Raw genomic sequence first — 21,743 nt, forward strand, 5'->3', positions numbered from 1 at the left:
TTTGTTGAAAATGCTGTCTTTCTTCCACTGGATGTTTTTAGCTCCCTTGTCGAAGATCAAGTGACCATAGGTGTGTGGGTTCATTTCTGGGTCTTCAATTCTATTCCATTGGTCTATTTGTCTGTCACTATACCAGTACCATGCAGTTTTTATCACAATTGCTCTGTAGTAGAGCTTTAGGTCCGGCATGGTGATTCCACCAGAGGTTCTTTTATCCTTGAGAAGAGTTTTTGCTATCCTAGGTTTTTTGTTATTCCAGATGAATTTGCAGATTGCACTTTCTAATTCGTTGAAGAATTGAGGTGGAATTTTGATGGGGATTGCATTGAATCTGTAGATTGCTTTTGGCAAGATAGCCATTTTTACAATGTTGATCCTGCCAATCCATGAGCATGGGAGATCTTTCCATCTTCTGAGATCTTCTATAATTTCTTTCTTCAGAGACTTGAAGTTTTTATTATACAGATCTTTCACTTCCTTAGTTAGAGTCATGCCAAGATATTTTATATTCTTTGTGACTATTGAGAAGGGTGTTGTTTCCCTAATTTCTTTCTCAGCCTGTTTATTCTTTGTGTAGAGAAAGGCCATTGATTTGTTTGAGTTAATTTTATATCCAGCTACTTCACCGAAGCTGTTTATCAGGCTTAGGAGTTCTCTGGTGGAATTTTTAGGGTCACTTATATATACTATCATATCATCTGCAAAAAGTGATATTTTGACTTCATCTTTTCCAATTTGTATCCCTTTGATCTCCTTTTGTTGTCGAATTGCTCTGGCTAGGACTTCAAGTACAATGTTGAATAGGTATGGAGAAAGTGGATAGCCTTGTCTAGTCCCTGATTTTAGAGGGATTGCTTCAAGCTTCTCACCATTTACTTTGATGTTGGCTACTGGTTTGCTGTAGATTGCTTTTATCATGTTTAGGTATGGGCCTTGAATTCCTGATCTTTCCAAGACTTTTATCATGAATGGGCGTTGGATCTTGTCAAATGCTTTTTCCGCATCTAACGAGATGACCATGTGGTTTTTGTCTTTGAGTTTGTTTATATACTGGATTACTTTGATGGATTTCCGTATATTGAACCATCCCTGCATCCCTGGGATGAAACCTACTTGGTCAGGATGGATGATTGTTTTGATGTGTTCTTGGATTCGGTTAGCAAGAACTTTATTGAGGATTTTTGCATCAATATTCATAAGGGATATTGGTCTGAAGTTTTCTATCTTTGTTGGGTCTTTTTGTGGTTTAGGTATCAGAGTAATTGTGGCTTCATAGAATGAGTTGGGTAGAGTACCTTCTGTTTCTATTTTGTGGAATAGTTTGTGAAGAACTGGGATTAGATCTTCTTTGAAGGTCTGATAGAACTCTGCACTAAACCCATCTGGTCCTGGGCTTTTTTTAGTTGGGAGACTATTAATGACTGCTTCTATTTCTTTGGGGGATATAGGGCTGTTTAGATCATTAAACTGATCTTGATTCAACTTTGGTACCTGGTATCTGTCTAGGAACTTCTCCATTTCATCCAGGTTCTCCAGTTTTGTTGAGTATAGCCTTTGGTAGAAGGATCTGATGGTGTTTTGGATGTCTTCAGGATCTGTTGTTATGTCTCCTTTTTCATTTCTGATTTTGTTAATTAGGATGCTTTCCCTGTGCCCTCTAGTGAGTCTGGCTAAGGGTTTATCTATCTTGTTGATTTTCTCAAAGAACCAGCTCCTTGATTGGTTGATTCTTTGAATAGTTTTTCTTGTTTCCACTTGGTTGATTTCACCCCTGAGTTTGATTATTTCCTGCCGTCTACTCCTCTTGGGTGAATTTGCTTCCTTTTGTTCTAGTGCTTTTAGGTGTGTTGTCAAGCTGCTAATGTGTGCTCTCTCTAGTTTCCTTTTGGAGGCACTCAGAGCTATGAGTTTTCCTCTTAGAAATGCTTTCATTGCGTCCCATAAGTTTGGGTATGTTGTGGCTTCATTTTCATTGAACTCTAAAAAGTCCTTAATTTATTTCTTTATTCCTTCCTTGACCAAGGTATCATTGAGAAGAGTGTTGTTCAGTTTCCACGTGAAGGTTGGCTTTCTATTATTTATTTTGTTATTGAAGATCAGCCTTAGTCCATGGTGATCTGATAGGATGCATGGGACAATTTCAATATTTTTATATCTGTTGAGGCCTGCTTTGTGACCAATTATGTGGTCAATTTTGGAGAAGGTACCATGAGGTGCTGAGAAGAAGGTATATCCTTTTGTTTTAGGATAGAATGTTCTGTAGATATCTGCCAGATCCATTTGATTCATAATTTCTCTTAGTTTCACTGTGTCCCTGTTTAGTTTCTGTTTCCATGATCTATCCATTGGCTAAAGTGGTGTGTTGAAGTCTCCCACTATTATTGTATGAGGTGCAATGTGTGCTTTGAGCTTTACTAAAGTTTCTTTAATGAATGTGGCTGCCTTTGTATTTGGAGCATAGATATTCAGGATTGATAGTTCCTCTTGGAGGATTTTACCTTTGATGAGTATGAAGTGTCCCTCCCTGTTTTTTTAATGACTTTGGGTTGGAAGTCAATCTTATCAGATATTAGAATGGCTACTCCAGCTTGTTTCTTCATGCCATTTGCTTGGAAAATTGTTTTCCAGGCTTTCATTCTGAGGTAGTGTCTATCCTTTTCTCTGAGATGAGTTTCCTGTAAGCAGCAAAATGTTGGGTCTTGTTTGTGTAGCCAGTTTGTTAGTCTATGTCTTTTTATCGGGGAGTTGAGTCCATTGATATTAAGAGATATTAAGGAAAAGTAATTGTTGTTTCCTGTTATTTTTGTTGTTAAAGTTGGCATTTTGTTCTTCTGGCTGTCTTCTTTTAGGTTTGTTGAGGGATTACCTTCTTGTTGTTTCTAGGGCGTGGTTCCTGTCCTTGTATTGGTTTTTTTCTGTTATTATCCTTTGAAGGGCTGGATTCGTGGAGAGATAATGTGTGAATTTGGTTTTGTCGTGGAATACTTTGGTTTCTCCATCTATGTTAATTGAGAGTTTGGCTGGGTATAGTAGCCTGGGCTGGAATTTGTGTTCTTTTAGTGTCTGTATAACATCCGTCCAGGATCTTCTGGCTTTCATAGTCTCTGGTGAAAAATCTGGTGTAATTCTGATAGGCTTGTCTTTATATGTTACTTGGCCTTTTTCTCTTACTGCTTTTAGTATTCTATCTTTATTTAGAGCATTTGTTGCTCTTATTATTATGTGTCGGGAGGTATTTCTTTTCTGGTCCAGTCTATTTGGAGTTCTGTAGGCTTCTTGTATGTTCATGGGCATCTCTTTCTTTAGATTTGGGAAGTTTTCTTCTATAATTTTGTTGAAGATGTTTGCTGGTCCTTTGAGTTGAAAATCTTCATTCTCATCCACTCCTATTATCCGTAGGTTTGGTCTTCTCATTGTGTCCTGTATTTCTTGGATGTTTTGTGTTAGGATCTTTTTGCATTTTACATTTTCCTTGATTGTTGTGCCGATGTTCTCTATGGAATCTTCTGCACCTGAGATTCTCTCTTCCATCTCTTGTATTCTGTTGCTGATGCTCGTATCTATGGTTCCAGATTTCTTTCCTAGGGTTTCTATCTCCAGTGTTGCCTCATTTTGGGTTTTCTTTATTGTGTCTACTTCCCTTTTTAGGTCTAGTATGGTTTTGTTCATTTCCATCATCTGTTTGGATGTGTTTTCCTGTTTTTCTGTAAGGACTTCTACCTGTTTGATTATGTTATCCTGTTTTTCTTTAAGGATTTGTAACTCTTTAGCAGTGTTCTCCTGCAATTCTTTAAGGGATTTTTGTGCTTCCTCTTTATTGTCTTCTGCCTGTTTAGCAGTGTTCTCCTGCATTTCTTTAAGTGTGTTATTAAAGTCCTTCTTGAAGTCCTCTATCATCATCAGGAGATATGCGCTTAAATCCGTGTCTAGCTTTTCCGGTGTGTTGGGGTGCCCTGGACTGGGCGAAGTGGGGGTGCTGGGTTCTGATGATGGTGAGTGGTCTTGGTTTCTGTTAGTAAGATTATTACGTTTACCTTTCGCCATCTGGTAATCTCTGGGGTTAGTTGTTATCGTTGTCACTGTTTAAAGATTGGAGCAGAAGCTCTGTTCCACTCACCAGCAGTCTCTAGATCCTGCGGCGGGGGTCGTGGGTAGCTGATGGTACCCCGGTGCTGGTCCAGCCAGAAGAGGCCTGTGGTCCTACTCAGGCCGTTTTTCTGCTTCCCTAACTAATGCAGTTTCTGGTCCCGCGTGCAATTGGATTGGAGCAGAAGCTGTGTTCCACTCTCCAGTCTCCAGAAGTCTTAAGATCCTGTGGTGGGTGTTGTGGGTAGCTGGTGAGTGTCAGCCGACCCTGTGCCCCAGCAGCCCCGGTGCTTTTCTGACCGGAAGAGGGTTGTGGCCCTATGTAGGCCGGATTTCTCTCTCCCCAGCCAGAGCAGTCTCAGGTCCCGCGTGATTGGACTGGAGCAGAAGCTGTGTTCCACTCACCAGCAGTCCCAAAATCCTGCGGCGGGGGTCGTGGGTAGCTGGAGGGTGTCAGGCAACCCTGCGCTCCCGCTACCCCGGCGCTGATCCGGCCGGATGAGGCCTGTGGCCCTACTCAGGCTGGTTTCTGCTTCCCTAACTAATGCAGTCTCAGGTCCAAACCAGAAGTCTTAAAGCAGCTTGGAAGTGAAATTTGGTATAGATAGAAAAGAGCGACTGTTATTATCTTATTTCCAGTTGTTTCTGGGTATTACAGTGACTAAATCCTGGTATCTCCTTATTTCTAATTTTTCTCAAAGTATAGTTTTATTCCTAAATTATTTTTTGAGTGTGATTATTGAGATAGCATACTCTTTTCAACAGAATGTTTGTTTTTAATGTTATTAACTGGTATCATATTTGGTCATATAAAATTTCTGTTATGGCATGTTTTAATCAGCTATGGAAACAGGGCTTTTTCCAAAGATAGATTCACCTGTTATCTAAAGTTACTGATTTATTAAGGATAGCCCAGTTAAATGATGATGATGATAAACAGATGGGTGGTGGCTGGCACTTGCATCAAATTTAAGCAGAAGCAGGTATCTGAGTTCCTACTCCTCCTCGTATGGAAGGACTAGGGAACCCGTTTATGTGCCATTTATTTGTCAACATGTCTTGGAAATGATGGATTAGCCAAATATAATAGCATTTTTGTAACTTGATCTTATTTCCCAACTTGAGAATATAAAGAAAGCTGTGCTGTAGTCATGTAAGAAGGAAACATTAGCAAAATAAATGGAAATCCATTTCTTTATGTAAATAATAACTAGGAACTTGGTAAAAGAGCTGAACTTCAGTTAGATTTCAGATAGTCACTAAAAGAGTATGGAGAACAAGTGGGAATAGCAATATTTTTCTTTTTAATCTGAGCATGATGCCAGGTTCTTGTACTGACTATGGAGTCAACAGACACTTTGAGGAGGATTGACCACCTGCCCATTGGCACTAAAGCAACAGGCCTGATTTAAATTATGACTTTACCATTCACTGGGAGTTTGATTCTTCATAGACTCATTTAAATTCTCAGAAGCAATAAGAATAATTGCTATAGATACTTTTCTCTTATTGGGTTGTGGAAAAAATTAAATGATATACTAAAGACAAAGTGCTTAGAACACAGTAGCAAATTAGTGCTATTCTCCTGGGAAATTTAGAGAAGAGATACAAACTGCTTCTAGAATTGGAGATGAGTTCATAAACCATGCATTACTAACTATATAGCTACTAGGAACTTGTGGTATGACTCCTAGTTTTAACAGATATTGCCAAGAACTAATAAGCAATGTCTGAGGCACACAGCAGAGATCCTACTAAAATTAAGGTAGCACAGTACCGGGCCTAGGTTCAAACCCAAATCTTTATAACTTTGTAACACTAGGACAGTCTCCATCCCTACTATGTTGCACAGAAATTGCCTTTGGTGAGTGCTAATACTAAACATGTAGAGGGATTATCCAGGATTAGTGTGAGTATGGACCAGCATAATGATATAGACTGGAACAGCTAGTTAATTCAATGGGTGGAGAATAGTACATAAAAGCAGGCCTCTTAACTCCTCATGGGAGCTAGGGTGTGAAGTCCTTCATATTGCAGACTTATTTAAAGAAAACCCCCTACTGATGTCCAATCATTACATAAGGACAGAGAGGAATTCACTAAATGTTGAAAAAGTTATATGAAGATATACTGGACTGTGGCTAGATGTACAGACTGTTTCTTCAAATGTATTTCTCAGTGCCAGAGTCAAGCAGAACCTGTGTTGTGATTGGATGGGTTAGTAACCCTTTCTACGCATTCATTGACCCCCCTTTAAACCCTTAAGATTTCCATTAGGCTTAACGCAAGAGAATATGATTCAACCATATCATAGAGTGAATAATTAATACTATGAATAGCAGCTGCCGAGACATATCAGTTTTTGGCTTGTTCTAGTTTGACAGAAGCAGCAATCCTCTCTAAAGTCACCATATTGTTTTTTTGTGTGTGTCTGTGTGTATATGTGTGCATGCTTGTGTATTCATGTAGGGATCCCTGTGCCACAGCATGCATATGCATATTAATTTGAGAACAAGCTCTAGTAGTCAATTCATCCATTATCCTATGTGAGGTCTAGACTGAACTTAGATTGTCATGCTTGGCAGCAAGCAACTTTGTGTGCTAAGCCATTTTGCTAACTCAGTAATTCTTGTTTTATTTTAAATCAGGATAAAACACTTAATATTCAAAAATAGACTTTTCTTTCTTATATATTTTATTATAATATCCTTAGTCAGTCTTTCTCCCTAATTTTAACATGTTTCAATGAAATAAAAGGAAGAAAATCAGAGGGCAGGAAAATAAGAAAATACGATAGGAGAAAGTGAGGAAAAACACTGAAGTGTTTTAATGAAGTCAATCTATATATATTAGTGTAGATGATGTATACAAACCCAATCATATAATCGAATATACTTGGTACAAATATTGGTAATGAGAGAAAACAAAATAGCAATTCTGCTAACTGCAAAGAGAGCCTTCCTAGAATAGTTTAAAGACATAAATAACTCTAAAAAATTATATGGAAATAACTAATCTCTTAAAATTATTTGAGATACATTCACATGGAACTAAAATATGATTTCCCATGTTCTCTAATAAATTATGGAAAAGTGTTATCTAACCTAATAAAAGAAAACATTCAAAAGAAACCAAGACTGTGACCCTTGATGGGCTAGCCGAGCCAGTCACAGGTAAGAGATTCATGCAGGGTGATTTGCACTACACTCTAGCCAAATTACAAAGAAGGTAAAGTCCTGTCAGTGTAAGAGGGTTCAGAATATTTAGTGAAACAACTAAAATTTCCATTCTGCCAACAAGGGTTATTCCATTCTTGTACTCAAAAAATGCAAGGCACTTATCTATGAATATAGAAGAATGCATTAGGCATCATTGCCTCATTAGGCCATAGGTGTATGGCCATGTTCCTTTAGCCTAACAGTAGCATCCCCTATGTCCCTGGCCTATCTAGTCTTAGGTTCTTGACCACCAGGCTACTTTTAATCTGGTTGCCATCTCATGGAATGGGCCTTAAATCAAACTGGATATTGATTGGTTATTCCCACAAGCTTTGTGCCACTTTTATTGTATCAGCTTACCTTGTAGTCAGATTACAATTGTAGATCAAAGCATGTATATATGTGTTGGTGTTTACCTTTTTCCTTGGTAGTGTGCATAGTACCATCCAGTACCATAAATACTAGTACACAAGGGTGATGGCTCTAGGTCAGAACCAGATCAACTTTTCTGTGTTCAGTGAGTTGTGTGCATACTACCTTTAGGAACAGGCCTTACCTTCAGTTTGTGGAGAGGCACCAACAGCTTTGGCAACAGACTCGATTGTTTGGAGGTTCCTATTTCCAGCACTGGAAGATTCACTTGGTGGTGGGAGATGATCAGTTGGGGCTCTGTATCACTCATTATTTGGCAACTTCATTGGGATAAACTTCATATATGAACATTTGGTTTATGATGTTAGTTAGTTTGGATAACCTATCTACTGGCAAGAATTGAGAATGAAGCCCCCCTCCCCATTATCATGGTGTGATGGTTGGTATGTTTAATCTGTAGTAGTGTTGTTGTTGCTTTTAAAATAAATTTAGCTACATTTGCATTTGCTGCATAAATGTTGAAAATTGTAATATCCTCTTTGTCAATTTTTTTCTTTAATTACTATTTACTGACTTTCCATATCTTTTCTGATTAATTTCTGTTTGAAGGGTATTTTGTCAAATATTAAAATCACTGAACCAGATTGCTTCTTAGTTCTTTTTGTTCAGATCTCTTTTTCCATTCTTTTACTCTGAGGTAATATCTATCCTTTAAGTAAAAGTATCTTTATTGGATGTAGCAGAAGGTTGGATCCTGTTTTCATATATACTCTGCTACTATATGCCTTTTTATTGGGAATTTGGACCTTTGATCTTGAGAGTTATCAATGAATAGTGTTTGTTGATTCTAGTTATTTTGTTGTGATGGTGTGGTTTTTGTTGTTTTGTTTTGTTTCCCCCATTTTGTGATTTGATGGTCTGGTATTATTTATTCTTTGTGTTTCCTTGGGCATGGTTAGCCTTTCTGGGTTGAATTTTTCCTTCTGGTTCCTTTTGTAGGGCTGGATTTGTAGATAAGTACTGCTTAAATTTAATTTTTATCATGGACTTTCTTTCTCCATCCTCTGTGACTGAAGGTTTTGCTGGATTTAGTAGTCTGGGTTGGCATCTGTTATCTCTTAGAGTTTGTACAACAGCTTCTAGGCCTTTCTGGCTTTTAGAGCCTCTATTGAAAAGTCAGGAGTTATATTAATCAGTCTGCCTTTTTATGTCATGAGGACTTTTTAACCTTATGAATTTAATATTCTTTCTTTGCTCTATATGCTTAATGTTTTGATTATTATGTGATGTGGTGAATTCTGTTCTCATCCACTGCATTTAGTGTTTTATATGATTCTTCTAGATTGATAGCCATCTCCTTCTTTAGGTTGAGGAAATTTTATTTTTTGATTTTGTTGACAATATTTTCTAGGTTTGTGGCCTGGCCTTTTTTTTTTTTTTGATTTATAACAATATGTATAGCATTTTATCCTTGTAAAACAGCCACTGAATAATACAATATTAAATGTAGCTGCCATTTGCTTATAAGAATTCTCAATATATTTATCACATGTAACTTTAATTACTTGCTCTTTGGACATTCTTGCCCCATCTCCAATTCCAATACTACAAATTATTCTTCTAGGATATGTTTTTAAGTGTTTCTTTTCTTTTTCTTTGTCCTATCAGATTGTGCATGCCAGTGATACTATGCAATATGTTACTTCTTATCTCTGCTTTGTGTCCTGTAGGTTAGTACATGTTCTTGCAAATGAGGACTTATATAAATGCTAAATAATATTCCTTTTATATACCTCATTTCCATGTATATTTTCTTTTTATCCAAATAGCACTTATTATCTTTTTAAAATACTGTGTAAGGTTTTAAAAATAGCAATGTTTGGTGTTAAATTTTCTATGTTCCAGTACATAGAAGTTGGGATACTTATATATTCTATAGAGGTAGACTTTTAGGCAAACCACCATGTACTAATTTATTATTCTTGGCAAAGATATCTTTATTTCCCCTGGAAGTCTGTTGGTTGATCATGTGTGACCTCAAGCATACGCTTGTCTCCAGGATGTAATTATTTAAGATCATTCTTTCCTAGGCAGGTGTTCAATTTTCTGTACAGAATTTTTCTGATCATTAACCTAATAAAAGAAGCAACTTTCATGTGTAATTAGGTAGACAGAAAATAGTGTTTAGTGGAGGACATATACAGGGTGAGGCCATGTTCCCTGCTCTTCTACATATTCTTGGGCTGTTCCTTAGTGAATTCCTTGGAACTTTCATAGTTATTTGCATTAGCCGCTAGGGCAGTCACAATCAAGTATCATTGACTGAGTGGCTTTAACATCAGAAATGTATGTTCTCACAATCCTGAAGATAAGAAGATCAAAGTCAAAGCACTATATGCAGTGTCTCCTGGATTTCTTTTCCTTGACTTTGAGAAATAAACATCTGATTCAAATATTTGAATAGCTATTTTTGTGATGCTTTATATCTTTGAAGCTGTTCATCTGTGCTTCACATGCCTTGTTCTCTATAAAAGCCTATTTCTATTGTCTTTGCTCACAAGCACCCTAATCCTAGGAGGGTCTCATTATTGTCACTTCATTTAACACAAATTAGCTTTTCCAAGTTTAAATACAGTAAGATCAGGGATTAAAGATTTAAAGACACATGAACAAATATTTGGGAGAGTAATACCATTCAGTCTACAATGGCAATTTTCACTTGATTTTAAGATATCTGTGTGTGCTTATGTAAATGATCTAAAGTAAGCCCAGTTTCCTAAGGTTTAGGATTCTACTTTGTCAGCTTTATTCAATCTGGCCATTCCATTATCATCTCCTTACTCTTCCTTCCCCTTTTTGCTTCCTTCTATATCACATTCTCCACTTCTACCCCCTCCTCTGTTTTCATCCTTTCTCCTCCTTCTCATGAACCCTTAAAATTCTTTCAAGCTTTCTAAGTCACAAAAATTGTAAAGCTGTGTAACAAGATAGACATCTATTTTTGTATACATACATATGTTCATATGTGTACATGTGTATAGAGAAGAATGAACTGAATCAGAATGATATCCTATATTATGAAGAAGAATTAGATTTTCTACATCAAATTACATGTTCTTGTCTGCCAGAATTCCTAAATACATAAATATTACAGTCTTCTTGTACCTTCTCAGAAAACAACGGTGAAATCCTACAATGAATTAAAGCAAGGTGGTTTTGATTAATGGGTTCAAGGGAAGCCAGAGCGAAGAGCATAAAAGCACAAAACATCATGGTCATGCTCTGGAAATGGCTTTGATTAAGCTTTATCATCTGGTCTTACTGTTCAGTCTTTGTTAATTTGTAATATGGGTTTATAGAAATAATTTATTATCTATATTTCTTCATCTCTGAGATAGGAATGAAAGTACTTATCTCTCTCAGAAAGTACAGTTATTGTGTGCCCAGTCTGTATGGTACTCCAACATATCAAATTAAATTATATCTAATGATTTCTTTATATTTGAAATCATTGCTATAAGGATAGACATAATATTATATGACTATAATCACAGTATTTTGGAAGTGATTGTAATCCTTAGTTATATAATGAGTTCTAAGCTTATCATGAATACATGGGACTCTTTCTTGAAGTGGTAATTTCTGGTTTCTCTGGAAACTCAGTTTTGCTATGTGATATTTTTCTGGACAATGTCTTATGAGAGGATATTTTTGCTGAAGCAGACATGTGGGATGATATTTTGCTGAGAACAAGCATGCGGTATTTTCTGGAAGCTGCCTGTAAAAGGGGCTTATGACATTATGCTAGTTTGAATGCTTGATAGAACATGTGATGTTTGGAAAGGGTATAGATGTAACCCAACTGACAGTGGGTGGTGCTATATGGTATTGGTTCACTTTGCTACCCTTTGCTGGTCTCAGTTGGGCTTTACTGATGCTGGTCTTCACTGACAATGCTGTGTGGTATTGGTTGACCTTGCCACTCATTACTGACAATTGTTTGTTGTGACTTTGTAAAGAGGAACACACCAAATAACATGTGGTGTTGTTCTGGTGGTGGTATTCTAGTGACTTCTTGCCACTTCAATGGACTCTGGTGGATTGGCACAGCCTCTTGGTTTCTTCTGGATTGAACTGCTGTTGCTCATTTATGAATGGTGCTCATGAATGGATTGAGCTACCATTGCTGATTTATATGAACTCAACTGTGGATATCCTAAGAACTCAGATTGGATTCACCCCAAAGAACTACTTCTAAACAGGTTCACATCCTTCTTTGGCCTACTAACGTTTCCTTTCCACTACCTTTCATGGATAGTGGGCTAGAAGGGAGGTTAAAGCATTCAAGTACCCTTATTAAAGTAGGTTTTGAAAAATATCTCTGTCATAAGATAGTGCTGTGACTAGACAAAAGAGCATTGAACCAGTGACATATGACCTACACACATACTTCTCAAGTATGCTAAAGGTAATGTATAAATTACAGAATATGTGAATTTACCAGTAGAGTGTACAGATTGGTTATGAAGATGAGAAATTATATCATTAAGGAGAAAATACAATTATAAAGAAAAGGAACAAATAAGCCTTGTATGTTATGCCTACATTAATTTCAGTCATTCAAATGACACCCTTTCTATTGAAGTGAACATATACCAAGACTAAATACTTTCCTTCTGTAGACTGCAGAGTAGACTGATGCTCATAGTCTCTCTTTAAAATTAAGCAATGCCAATAAAACGGATCATGAGTAAGCCTGTGATGAATGTGAAAACTGTCCTTAGAAGTTTCTAATGCAGTAAGTGAAAATATCTATAAATATAACTTTAATTAACAGCAACACTACAATGCTTATAGAAAAGCTATAGGCCCTTTGAATATGTTAGTCCTTAAAAAAACTTTGTATTTACCAGAGAGTCAAAATTATTTAATGTCCTTAATATTTATTTGCCTGCTTATTGTCTTAGAGATGCCTAATCTAATTTGCTGAGCCATATTCTTGAATTAAGATGATATTATCAGGTTGTTTTGAGAACACTCTGAAAACATACTGTTTCAATTACTCATTAACAGGGATGCTAATACAGCATCAGATCAGGAAGATTTCATTTCTCGGTCTGTAGATAACAGAGTTAAGATAACATTGTACAAATAATCAGGAGAAAATGCTCCCATGTCCTCAAGAGATGCTACACATACTATTGAAGTTCAATAACAGCAAAAATCACTCCCATTGATAGCCCTTACTTACTTCATTAAAAGGCATCACTGGTCACTCATGTGGGTCTTGAACTCTGATGTGACATTTGTCATGTCTATTGACTAGCCTTTCATCTTTCTCAGTTGAGACTACCAGAATTTTTTATCATTGATAATGATAGATCATTAGATGTGGAAAGCCGTGAGCAATCGCCATTACAAGATGGCACCGGCTTCCTCTGTGCCTAACTGGTAAACAAGCAATGTGCGCAGGTGCAAGAGTGAATTTGTGTGCCAAGTCACTGCCCATCCCAGGGCGTAGCAATGAGGCGATGGGCAAGCAACAAATCAGGTGCTGACACGCCACTCCAAGGTGTATATAAGCAGCACCATTTTCCGGGGTTCGGGGTCTTCCTCCTAATAAAGCTATAAAGCTTGCTGCAGAAGAATCCGGTTGTCCGAGTGTGTTCTTTTTTTTTTTTTTTTTCTGTGTGAGGAATTTTAATCCTAGATCTAAACTTCTACAGAATAATTTTGACATTGGTGTGACACATAGTCAAGACAAAACAAAACAAAGGCAAAAACAAAAACAAGCAAACAAACAGACAACAAAAACTAACAGCCCTGAGAAGACTGATACAATGATCAATATAATTGTGCTTAAAAGCTATATGAGAGATTTTTCCTGTTTAATTTATTGGCCGAGTGTGTTCTTGCTGGTGAGGCACAAGCTCGGGACAATTAGAAACCCACTGTCGTTTTTCAGTCCCTTCTTAAGATAAGGGGTGTATCTGTGGGCAGGTCTAAAGAACTCAGGCATATCTATTTCCAGGCCATTTTCTGAAGCATAGCAACACAGATGAACAACAGCCAATTTCTTACATCATCTCAAGGGAAAGAAACATGTATTCAACCTCTAGATTGATTGCCATCTGATTCAAGCAGCTGAATATCTATTTGTAGTGCTGCTTTATCCTCAGATCAGAATAATGTCATCAGAAGTATGGTTTAAATATATTTCCCAATATATAAACAAATGTGTATCATAGTTTTAAATGAACAAACCTAGTAAATCATGATAAAACACTTTTGGACTTTGGTTTTGGCTTTAGTTTTATGTTTGTTTGGTTTTTGAGATAAGGTCTCATTATGTAGTACAAGCTATTCTGTAACTCTCTATGTAGATCAAATTGGCCTGAATTCACAGGGATGCATGAGCCTCTGCCTCCCAAGTGCTGGGATCCACCATAACCACTTAAAATATTTTTAAGGCCTGTCTTAGCCTAGGTTTTATTGCTGTGAGAGATATTATGACAAAGGCAACTTTTTAAAGGAAAACATTAAATTGGGACTGGCTTACAGTTTCAGAGGTTTAGTCTACTATCATCATGGTTAGATTCATGGTAGCATCAAGGTAGACATGGTATTTGAGGAGAAGCTGAAAGTTCTATATTTTGATCCACAGGCAGAAGAAGAGGACTGTTGCACTGAGCATGGCTGAACATATATGAGACCTCAAAGCCCACCTCCATGTGACACACTTGGTCCAACAAGGTCACACCTACTCCAGTAAGGACACAATTTCTCAATGGGCCAAGCATTCCCACACATGAATCTATGAGAGCCATATCTATTCAAACCACCATACTGCCTAATATATTAATAACAATGGAAGTAGCTATAAATGTTGGCTCATAGTGTATAATAGTCCCTTTTTATGTTTCAATGACAGAAATGCCTGATAAAAGGAACTTCATTTCATTTGTTCAGTTTGGTACAAGGTTTCAGAAGGAATACAGTCAATCATACTGGGAAAGTCATGGTGACTGGAGAGTAACAGGGCTAAATCTGCCTCAGTTTTTTTAGTCTGGCATCCACACCCCATGGCATGGTATTTCCCACATTCAGGGTGGATCTTCCTTACTCAGGTAACAATTTTGGAAATACCTTGAAATGTTTGCATGATGATTATAAATCCAATTAGGTTGACAATGAAGATTAAACATCCCATACCTTGGGAAGCAGAACAGAAGGGCCCTCCAAAATTTGTAATCAACCTAAGGTACAAAGTACATTCTATAGTGGTCTCTAGTACTGTAGTGAGAGTTTTGGTTTCCTTCAAAATCCAGCTATGTTATGTAAATGTTTTTGTTTTAATCTTTTAGGTTTGGGATATGGCACTGCTTCAGTTTGTCCACAGCCATTAACTATAATTGTCTTCTTCTCTAGGAGGTACATGATTTTTGCCGATTGCAGATTAATTCTGGGGACCCTGGAGAAGATACAAATTGGAAAGCCTGTAGAGGGTCTGTGGGCACTGCCTCTGCCCCTGCTACTGCACCTGCTTTTGCTGGTTCCAGCTGTTATGTTTGCTGGATTGATAGCTTGTTGTTGCTAGATTTCTGGAATGTTGGTTATTATGATGACAAAGATTGGACTTGGCCCTAAAAATCTTGATGCCCCAATCAGCAGAATGTAGTCTAAAGAGGTCTATGCCCCCTTTTCCTCTAACCTTCTTTCTTTCCTACCTAGTATTGGGGGATTGAAAGGGATTAGGGAGGAATGAGGGATGGAAGTGTTGTAGATATAAAAATCCATTAAAGTAGACAAAAAATTACCAGCAGAGTGTAGTATAAAAAAAGAAAGCAATTTTGATAAAACAAGAGTATAGTATATAAAAATACAAGTTTTTCAAAGGTTGTACTATAACTCATCAATATACTAGATTAAAAGAAATTTTTTCCTTTATCCCATATATTGATATTAATTTTTTCCAAGTGGCATATTTCTTATTGCTATAATATTTATAAAATGAAAAATTGAGAAAATTAATTATTAAAAATTAGAAGAACTCAGTCACCTGGTCACTCACTCTCCTCCTTATAGGTTTGTTTCTCTTAGGATTTCTTTGGTGGCTTTTTCACCAGCCTATGTGCTCTGTGATGCTACCTTGACCACACATTCATCACCCTTTATCCTCTCCAACCCCAGCAGCTCTGACCTTATTTTCTTTGCTCTATCAACTTATAACAAGCCATATGTTTTATTAACGATGTCTACATATTGCCTTTGCTCTCCTTCTAGAATATAAGCTTAATTATGACAAGGTGCTCTCATTTAATCCCCGATGAACCAGGAGAAGCTGGAAATGATCCTGCTATTTAACACATGAATAAATGAATGTGCAAGATGACATAAATGATATGGGGTAGGTATTCACTCATTTCTTGTTTTGGATAAAAATGGTACTAAAGTATATATCATTATGCATATGTCCTTATGTGCTCTCTTTTATATAACTCTTCAGCCAGAAGGCTTTCTAACTTGGTTTGAGGAATTTCCTCTTTGTATTAGTGAGCAGGTTCTGCCTCTCTACTGCATGTACTTCACTCTGTTTCCTTGTAAGGCTCTATTATTTTCTTCTTATATTTAAACATTTATTCTACCTGGAATGTATGTCTACATATAATATAGCACTATGGTTAAAATCTTTAGCCCTTTGATTGGATGACCAGATATGCGACTGTATTAAAGAATATTTCCCTTTTTACTGAATTGAAATATCCACCCCCGGTAATATATTAAATGTATTAAATCCCATAACTGATCTGAGGCTTTTGATTCTCTAACCTGTTCAACCTATGATCTAGTGTAAACTAATTTTCTATTTTATAGTAGAAACAAATCTTAATATGAAAGTAAAGGAAATAGAATTTAGTAAGTTAAAAGATAAGAATTTTCAAAGAAAAGATTAACTTATAAAATAAAACAGAAAAAGACACCTATACTAGAAGTAAACTTTATGAACATTCAATCTACTTGGAAAGCATAAAAATAGCCCATGGTCCTGTGGAGGCTTAATGACCCAGGATAGGGGATTGCTAGGCCACTGAGGCAGGAGTGGGTGGGTGGGGCAGCACTCTCATAGAGGTAGGGAGGAGGAAGTAGGGAATAGGGTCTTTGTGGAGGGGAAACTGGAAAGGGGGATAACATTTGAAATGTAAATAAATAAAATAACCAATAAAAATGTACAAAAGAAAGCATAAATATAAAGCAATGTTTTCTTCTAATCATAAAATGTCTAAGTCAATCTTCCATACATTTCTTGTGCTTTTCTACTGTTCTTATGCATCAATGGTTTGAAGAGAATATTACCTTCAAGATTTCCAGGAGAACAGATCAAATAATTTGAATCTGTTAATAAATATACATATTTGTTTATGAATATAAATATGTTTATATTTATTTACATATATTGTATACATAAATATATATGTATGTAATATTTATATACAAACTAAATATAGGTCTATATGTTTTTTAAAACATAAACATTCATATATGTTCATAAATATGAATTATATAAATATACATAAGTAAAGAGAAACAGGCAGACAGACGTACAGAGAGAAGAAAGAGATAACAATAGAAAGATTTTATAACTGGCTTGTGAAATCAGAATGGTAGTGGATCTATAACTGTTAGAAGGGACTACTACTGTGCAGTCCGAGGAATGCTTATGACATTGTTGAAGTCAAAATCTAGTCCACCAAAAATTTCTTACTTTGGTGAAGGAGCTGGTCTTTTTGTTCTATTTAGATTGCCAACTGGTGATCTCTGTTACTCAGTTCATCAAATTAAAAGTCAACTGATTCCTATAATACTGCTCATGTTCACAAATAAAATGAAATAAATCAAATATTTGAGGCTATTTGTTAGCTTAAAAAAACATACATTTTATATAATATATATACACACACACATATATACATACATATATATATATATATACACATACAATTTATTGTTATATAAAATTATAGCCTCCTAAAACAACAGTTAAAGAAAAGGAGGCCTAATTTTGGAGAGAATGCATGAAGGTAAGTAACAAGGGAGGGTTTAGAGGAAGAAAAGGGATGGGGAAAAATTGTAATTAGAAAGAAATTATATGCTATAAGAAAATTTTTAGATGCTTTGCAGAAAAGATCAGTGTTTTTGTTTGTTTGTTTGTTTGCTTGTGTTTTAGTATGTCACATGCCAGCCTATGCTGTCCTTAGTACCAAAATGTACAATATAGTGTGTGGTACAGTCATTGAGAGTTGATCACAGTTTGACTATTATTTCTCAAAATTGTCTCTTTGTGATATTTTATCTCTATCTATATACACCCAATTTTTTTACTGAGAAATGTGATTCTGTCAGGAGCTAATTAAAGTTTCTTAATGTAGTATGCTTAATTATTTTTGTTCCTAAAGAGTCTTGGATTTCTTGTGACAGTGACAGCTGAGCCCGTTTAACCTTTCAGTAGTTAAAACAGAAGGGATGGCCATTTCACTTAGCTTACAAATTTCTACCCTACAAGAAAATTTATAAATGTGGCTAGACTTGCTTTCAGCTGATAGATTTACCTGGTGTGTGGTCCGAATCTCTGGTCAAGCCTTCAGTAGGAATTATGCTACCGATGCTCCAATCCAAGTCATCTTCAGGATCTTGGGTGAGTCCACAGTCCACAGTCCAGTCTCCTGAAGTTGTTTCAAAATTGCAGCTTCCTGGGGTGCTTATGTAATACCCTAGTGAAACAAGATGTTCACATAAGCATCATAAAATGTCTACAAGACTCTATGCCTCACTATATTTTGTGTAATTCAAATAATTTTATCTCACGATTCTTTTGTTTTTATTTTTGAAATATGTTGGTGTGCATGAGTGTGCATGAGTGTGTGTGTGTGTGTGTGACATGTATAACTATGTTTACTTTGCATGTGCTCATGCCATAGCATGTGTGTGGAGGTCAAAGTACAACCTCAGGTTCTCCCAATCTGTTGGATAAAGCATCTCATCACTGTTGCCAGCTCCCTATGCCAGGTAAGTTGACTGGGATACTTCCAAGTATCTGTTCAACTGTCTCTGCCTCCACTTTAGCCACACAAACACCAGGAACACAGATGCACATCTATAATGAGAATTCTGAAATTTTGATTTCTTTTTAAAACAGAAATATTGTAAGAATATGTTTTTTTGTTTGTTTTTTTTTTTTTAATTATTCCCAGGTGTGAGATACAGGACTGCTGCAGATTGTCCACAGCAACTGACTACGATTTGCCGATTTGCCTCTTGATCTAACAGGGGCATGGTTTCTCCAGTTGCAGATGTTATCTGTGGTTGTATGATATTTAAAATTCTGAGAACTTCTCAAAAGATATCTAAATGATAGGGTCCCAAGAGGTGGACTGGGTTGTTGTTTGGCTGGGTGTTGTTGGTCATGATTTGTTAAGAATTCATGGGCAAAGAAAACGGAAGAAAAAATAGATATCCTGATGGTGAAGATCAAACTCACCCCAAGGAATTTAATGCCCCTAATCATTAAGAAGTAATCTAATAAAAACATTGCCCCCTTTCCTTTCTATCTTTTTTTTTTTTGTCTTATCTAGTGTTAGGTTGTTGAAAGGGTGGGAAGGGGGGTGGAGAAGGGTGTAACAAAGGATAATTCCCAAAGTGTCAAATGCCAGGTACATATACCACTATTCCTGGCTTTACATGAGTTCTGAAATTTTAAACTCAAGTCTTTATGCTAAATGGCAAGTATTTTACCCACTGAAGCATCTCTGTAACTCATATTGTTTAATTATTTATGTATGAACTTTATATAGCTGAAATATTTACACTAATTGGTAGTATCTTATTTATTCTGTAATTCTTTCTCTCTCAAATGATTTAGAATATTTGAGTGCTGTCATTTACACATTACATAATTATCTGGATTAAATAGTAATGTTTACAAATGACATAAAAACCAAATTGATGCCCAAACCACAAGTTTAACTTTATGTTCCTATGAATCATTCTGGCTGAATAAACAAACGTATTCCATTGTGTGGAAGTTTAGTGCATTAAGATTTGCTCTAGTGTTTGAACAGCATAGTTAGGTCATTAGTAAGGCAAAGTCACTTACGAAAGGAAACGTACCTTTGGGTATAGTAGACCATGCTGGCCACAAACAAATCTATATATCATGCAGGTACATATCCAGGCTAGCCACTAAACTACAAAGATAATTATCTTCTAAAACTATTGATTGGCAACTCATTCAAAAGTAATTAAGTTTTCAAAATGAAAGCAATTAATAGGTATGAAATGACATCCTCTAGTCACTTGTGAAGTGATCTAAAATAATGTCCCAGGAACCAGATTTTCATTTGATCTCCACTTGGAAAAAGAAGTTATTATTTCCTGAGCACACTGTAAAATATAACTGTTACACAGACAGAGAGAATTCTTGGGTTAATTAATCAGTTTGCATCAATTGAGATAGCCATTGCTTTTCCTTTCTTTTAACAGAATGAAATTAGAGCCTGACCAATATAGACGTGGATACATGCAGTCAAACATCCTACTGAGTTGGGGGGACCCCAATGGGGAAATAGGGCAAGGTCTGAAGGAGTTGAAGGGGTTTGCCCATAGGAAGAAAAACAATATCAACCAACCAGACCCATGAAGCTACCAGGGACTAAAACACCAACCAACGAGTACCCATGGAGGGACCCATGGCTCCAGCTGGGAATGTAACAGATATGTAACCTTATTGGGCATTGCTGGGAAGGGAGCACCTTGGTTCTATGGAGGCTCAATGTCCCAGCGAAGGGGAATGCTAGCACACTGAGGCAGGAGTGGGTGGGTGGGTAGGGGAGCACCCTCATAGAGAAAGGGGTAAGGGGAATAAGAATTTGTGGAGGGGAAACTCAGAAAAGGTACATTTGAAATGTAAATAAATAAAAGAACCAATAAAAATGGAAAATTAATGAAATTTTTGTTATTTCTTAAATTTCTTCTTGATTATATGGGTTTTTTTTTCCTTTTTAAAAAAATTTTGAATATTTTTATTACGTATTTTCCTCAATTACATTTCCAATGCTATCCCAAAAGTCCCCCATTTCCTCCCCCCACTTCCCTACCCACCCATGTTTTTATGAATAAATGTTAACCTTATCTCATTAAAGCTTAATCATCAAAAAGTTCTGTGTTAAATGGATGCTGAAGACAGAACACACAGAAATGATGCTCTCTTACAACTTACTGAATGCCTAAGAGAATTTCTATAAACAGTTACTTCTTTAAGCATTGTTTCATTTTATCACTAAAAACAAAAGAATTTAAACAAATTTCCTTCTTTTATACATTGTTTTAATTGCTTTAAAATGACCATATAATCTATTTATTTTATGTGCTTAGTTATGGAGCCTGCTTCATTTTGATGTTATGCTATCTTTCTATAATACAGAATAGAATTATACTATGAATAGATGTAATAAACTCATTGATCCAACCATTCAGTCAATACATCATCAAATATTCAGAACCATAAAAACAAGGACTGTTTTTTATGCTTTCTCACATGAGTTCTGGAGTACTTATATTTCCATTCACCTTATTTTTGACCCCTAACCGTAATAGTTCCTGTTCTACTTGATTTCCTGTTGGATAATCTTGTCCCTGATGGCTTTACTTAACTACCATAGACCCCTTCAACTTTCAAGACACACCAGAAACCACTGTATATGTTCTTTCATTTTATTCTCTCCATCTTAAAACATGTGATTTTTCTGTTTTATAAAGGTAATCTCTGCCCCTTATTTTGACTCTTCATCAGAACTTTATTCCTAGTCTACAGCTCATCTTCTTTAAGCTCATACATGTTTTCTTGTCTTCCAGTGTCACAGTGTCCTTCTTATGTCTTTACTACCACTTGCATCAGTCTTTCATTGTCATGTCAAAATGCATATTCTTATTTAGACTTTTCACTCTGTGTACCCTCCCTTTTCCTTTCCATCTATGTTTAAATAGATGTCCTGCAAATACAAACCCAGGATG

The 21,743-nt window shown here is 36.3% G+C and overlaps 1 protein-coding gene across 1 annotated transcript in view; it reads right to left on the bottom strand.

Annotated features, from left to right (window-relative positions):
- Positions 1-21,743, bottom strand: part of Malrd1 (MAM and LDL receptor class A domain containing 1) — a 745,053-nt gene that overhangs the window by 198,564 nt on the left and 524,746 nt on the right. The window contains exon 30 of the mRNA XM_021156265.2: positions 18,284-18,445. Within this exon, the coding sequence (XP_021011924.1) occupies positions 18,284-18,445 (162 nt within the window). The remainder of the gene's footprint in view (positions 1-18,283; positions 18,446-21,743) is intronic.

The sequence above is a fragment of the Mus caroli genome, unplaced genomic scaffold, assembly GCF_978045245.1.
Source record: "Mus caroli unplaced genomic scaffold, Mus_caroli_1 scaffold_2, whole genome shotgun sequence".
NCBI classification, from domain to species: Eukaryota; Metazoa; Chordata; class Mammalia; order Rodentia; family Muridae; genus Mus; species Mus caroli.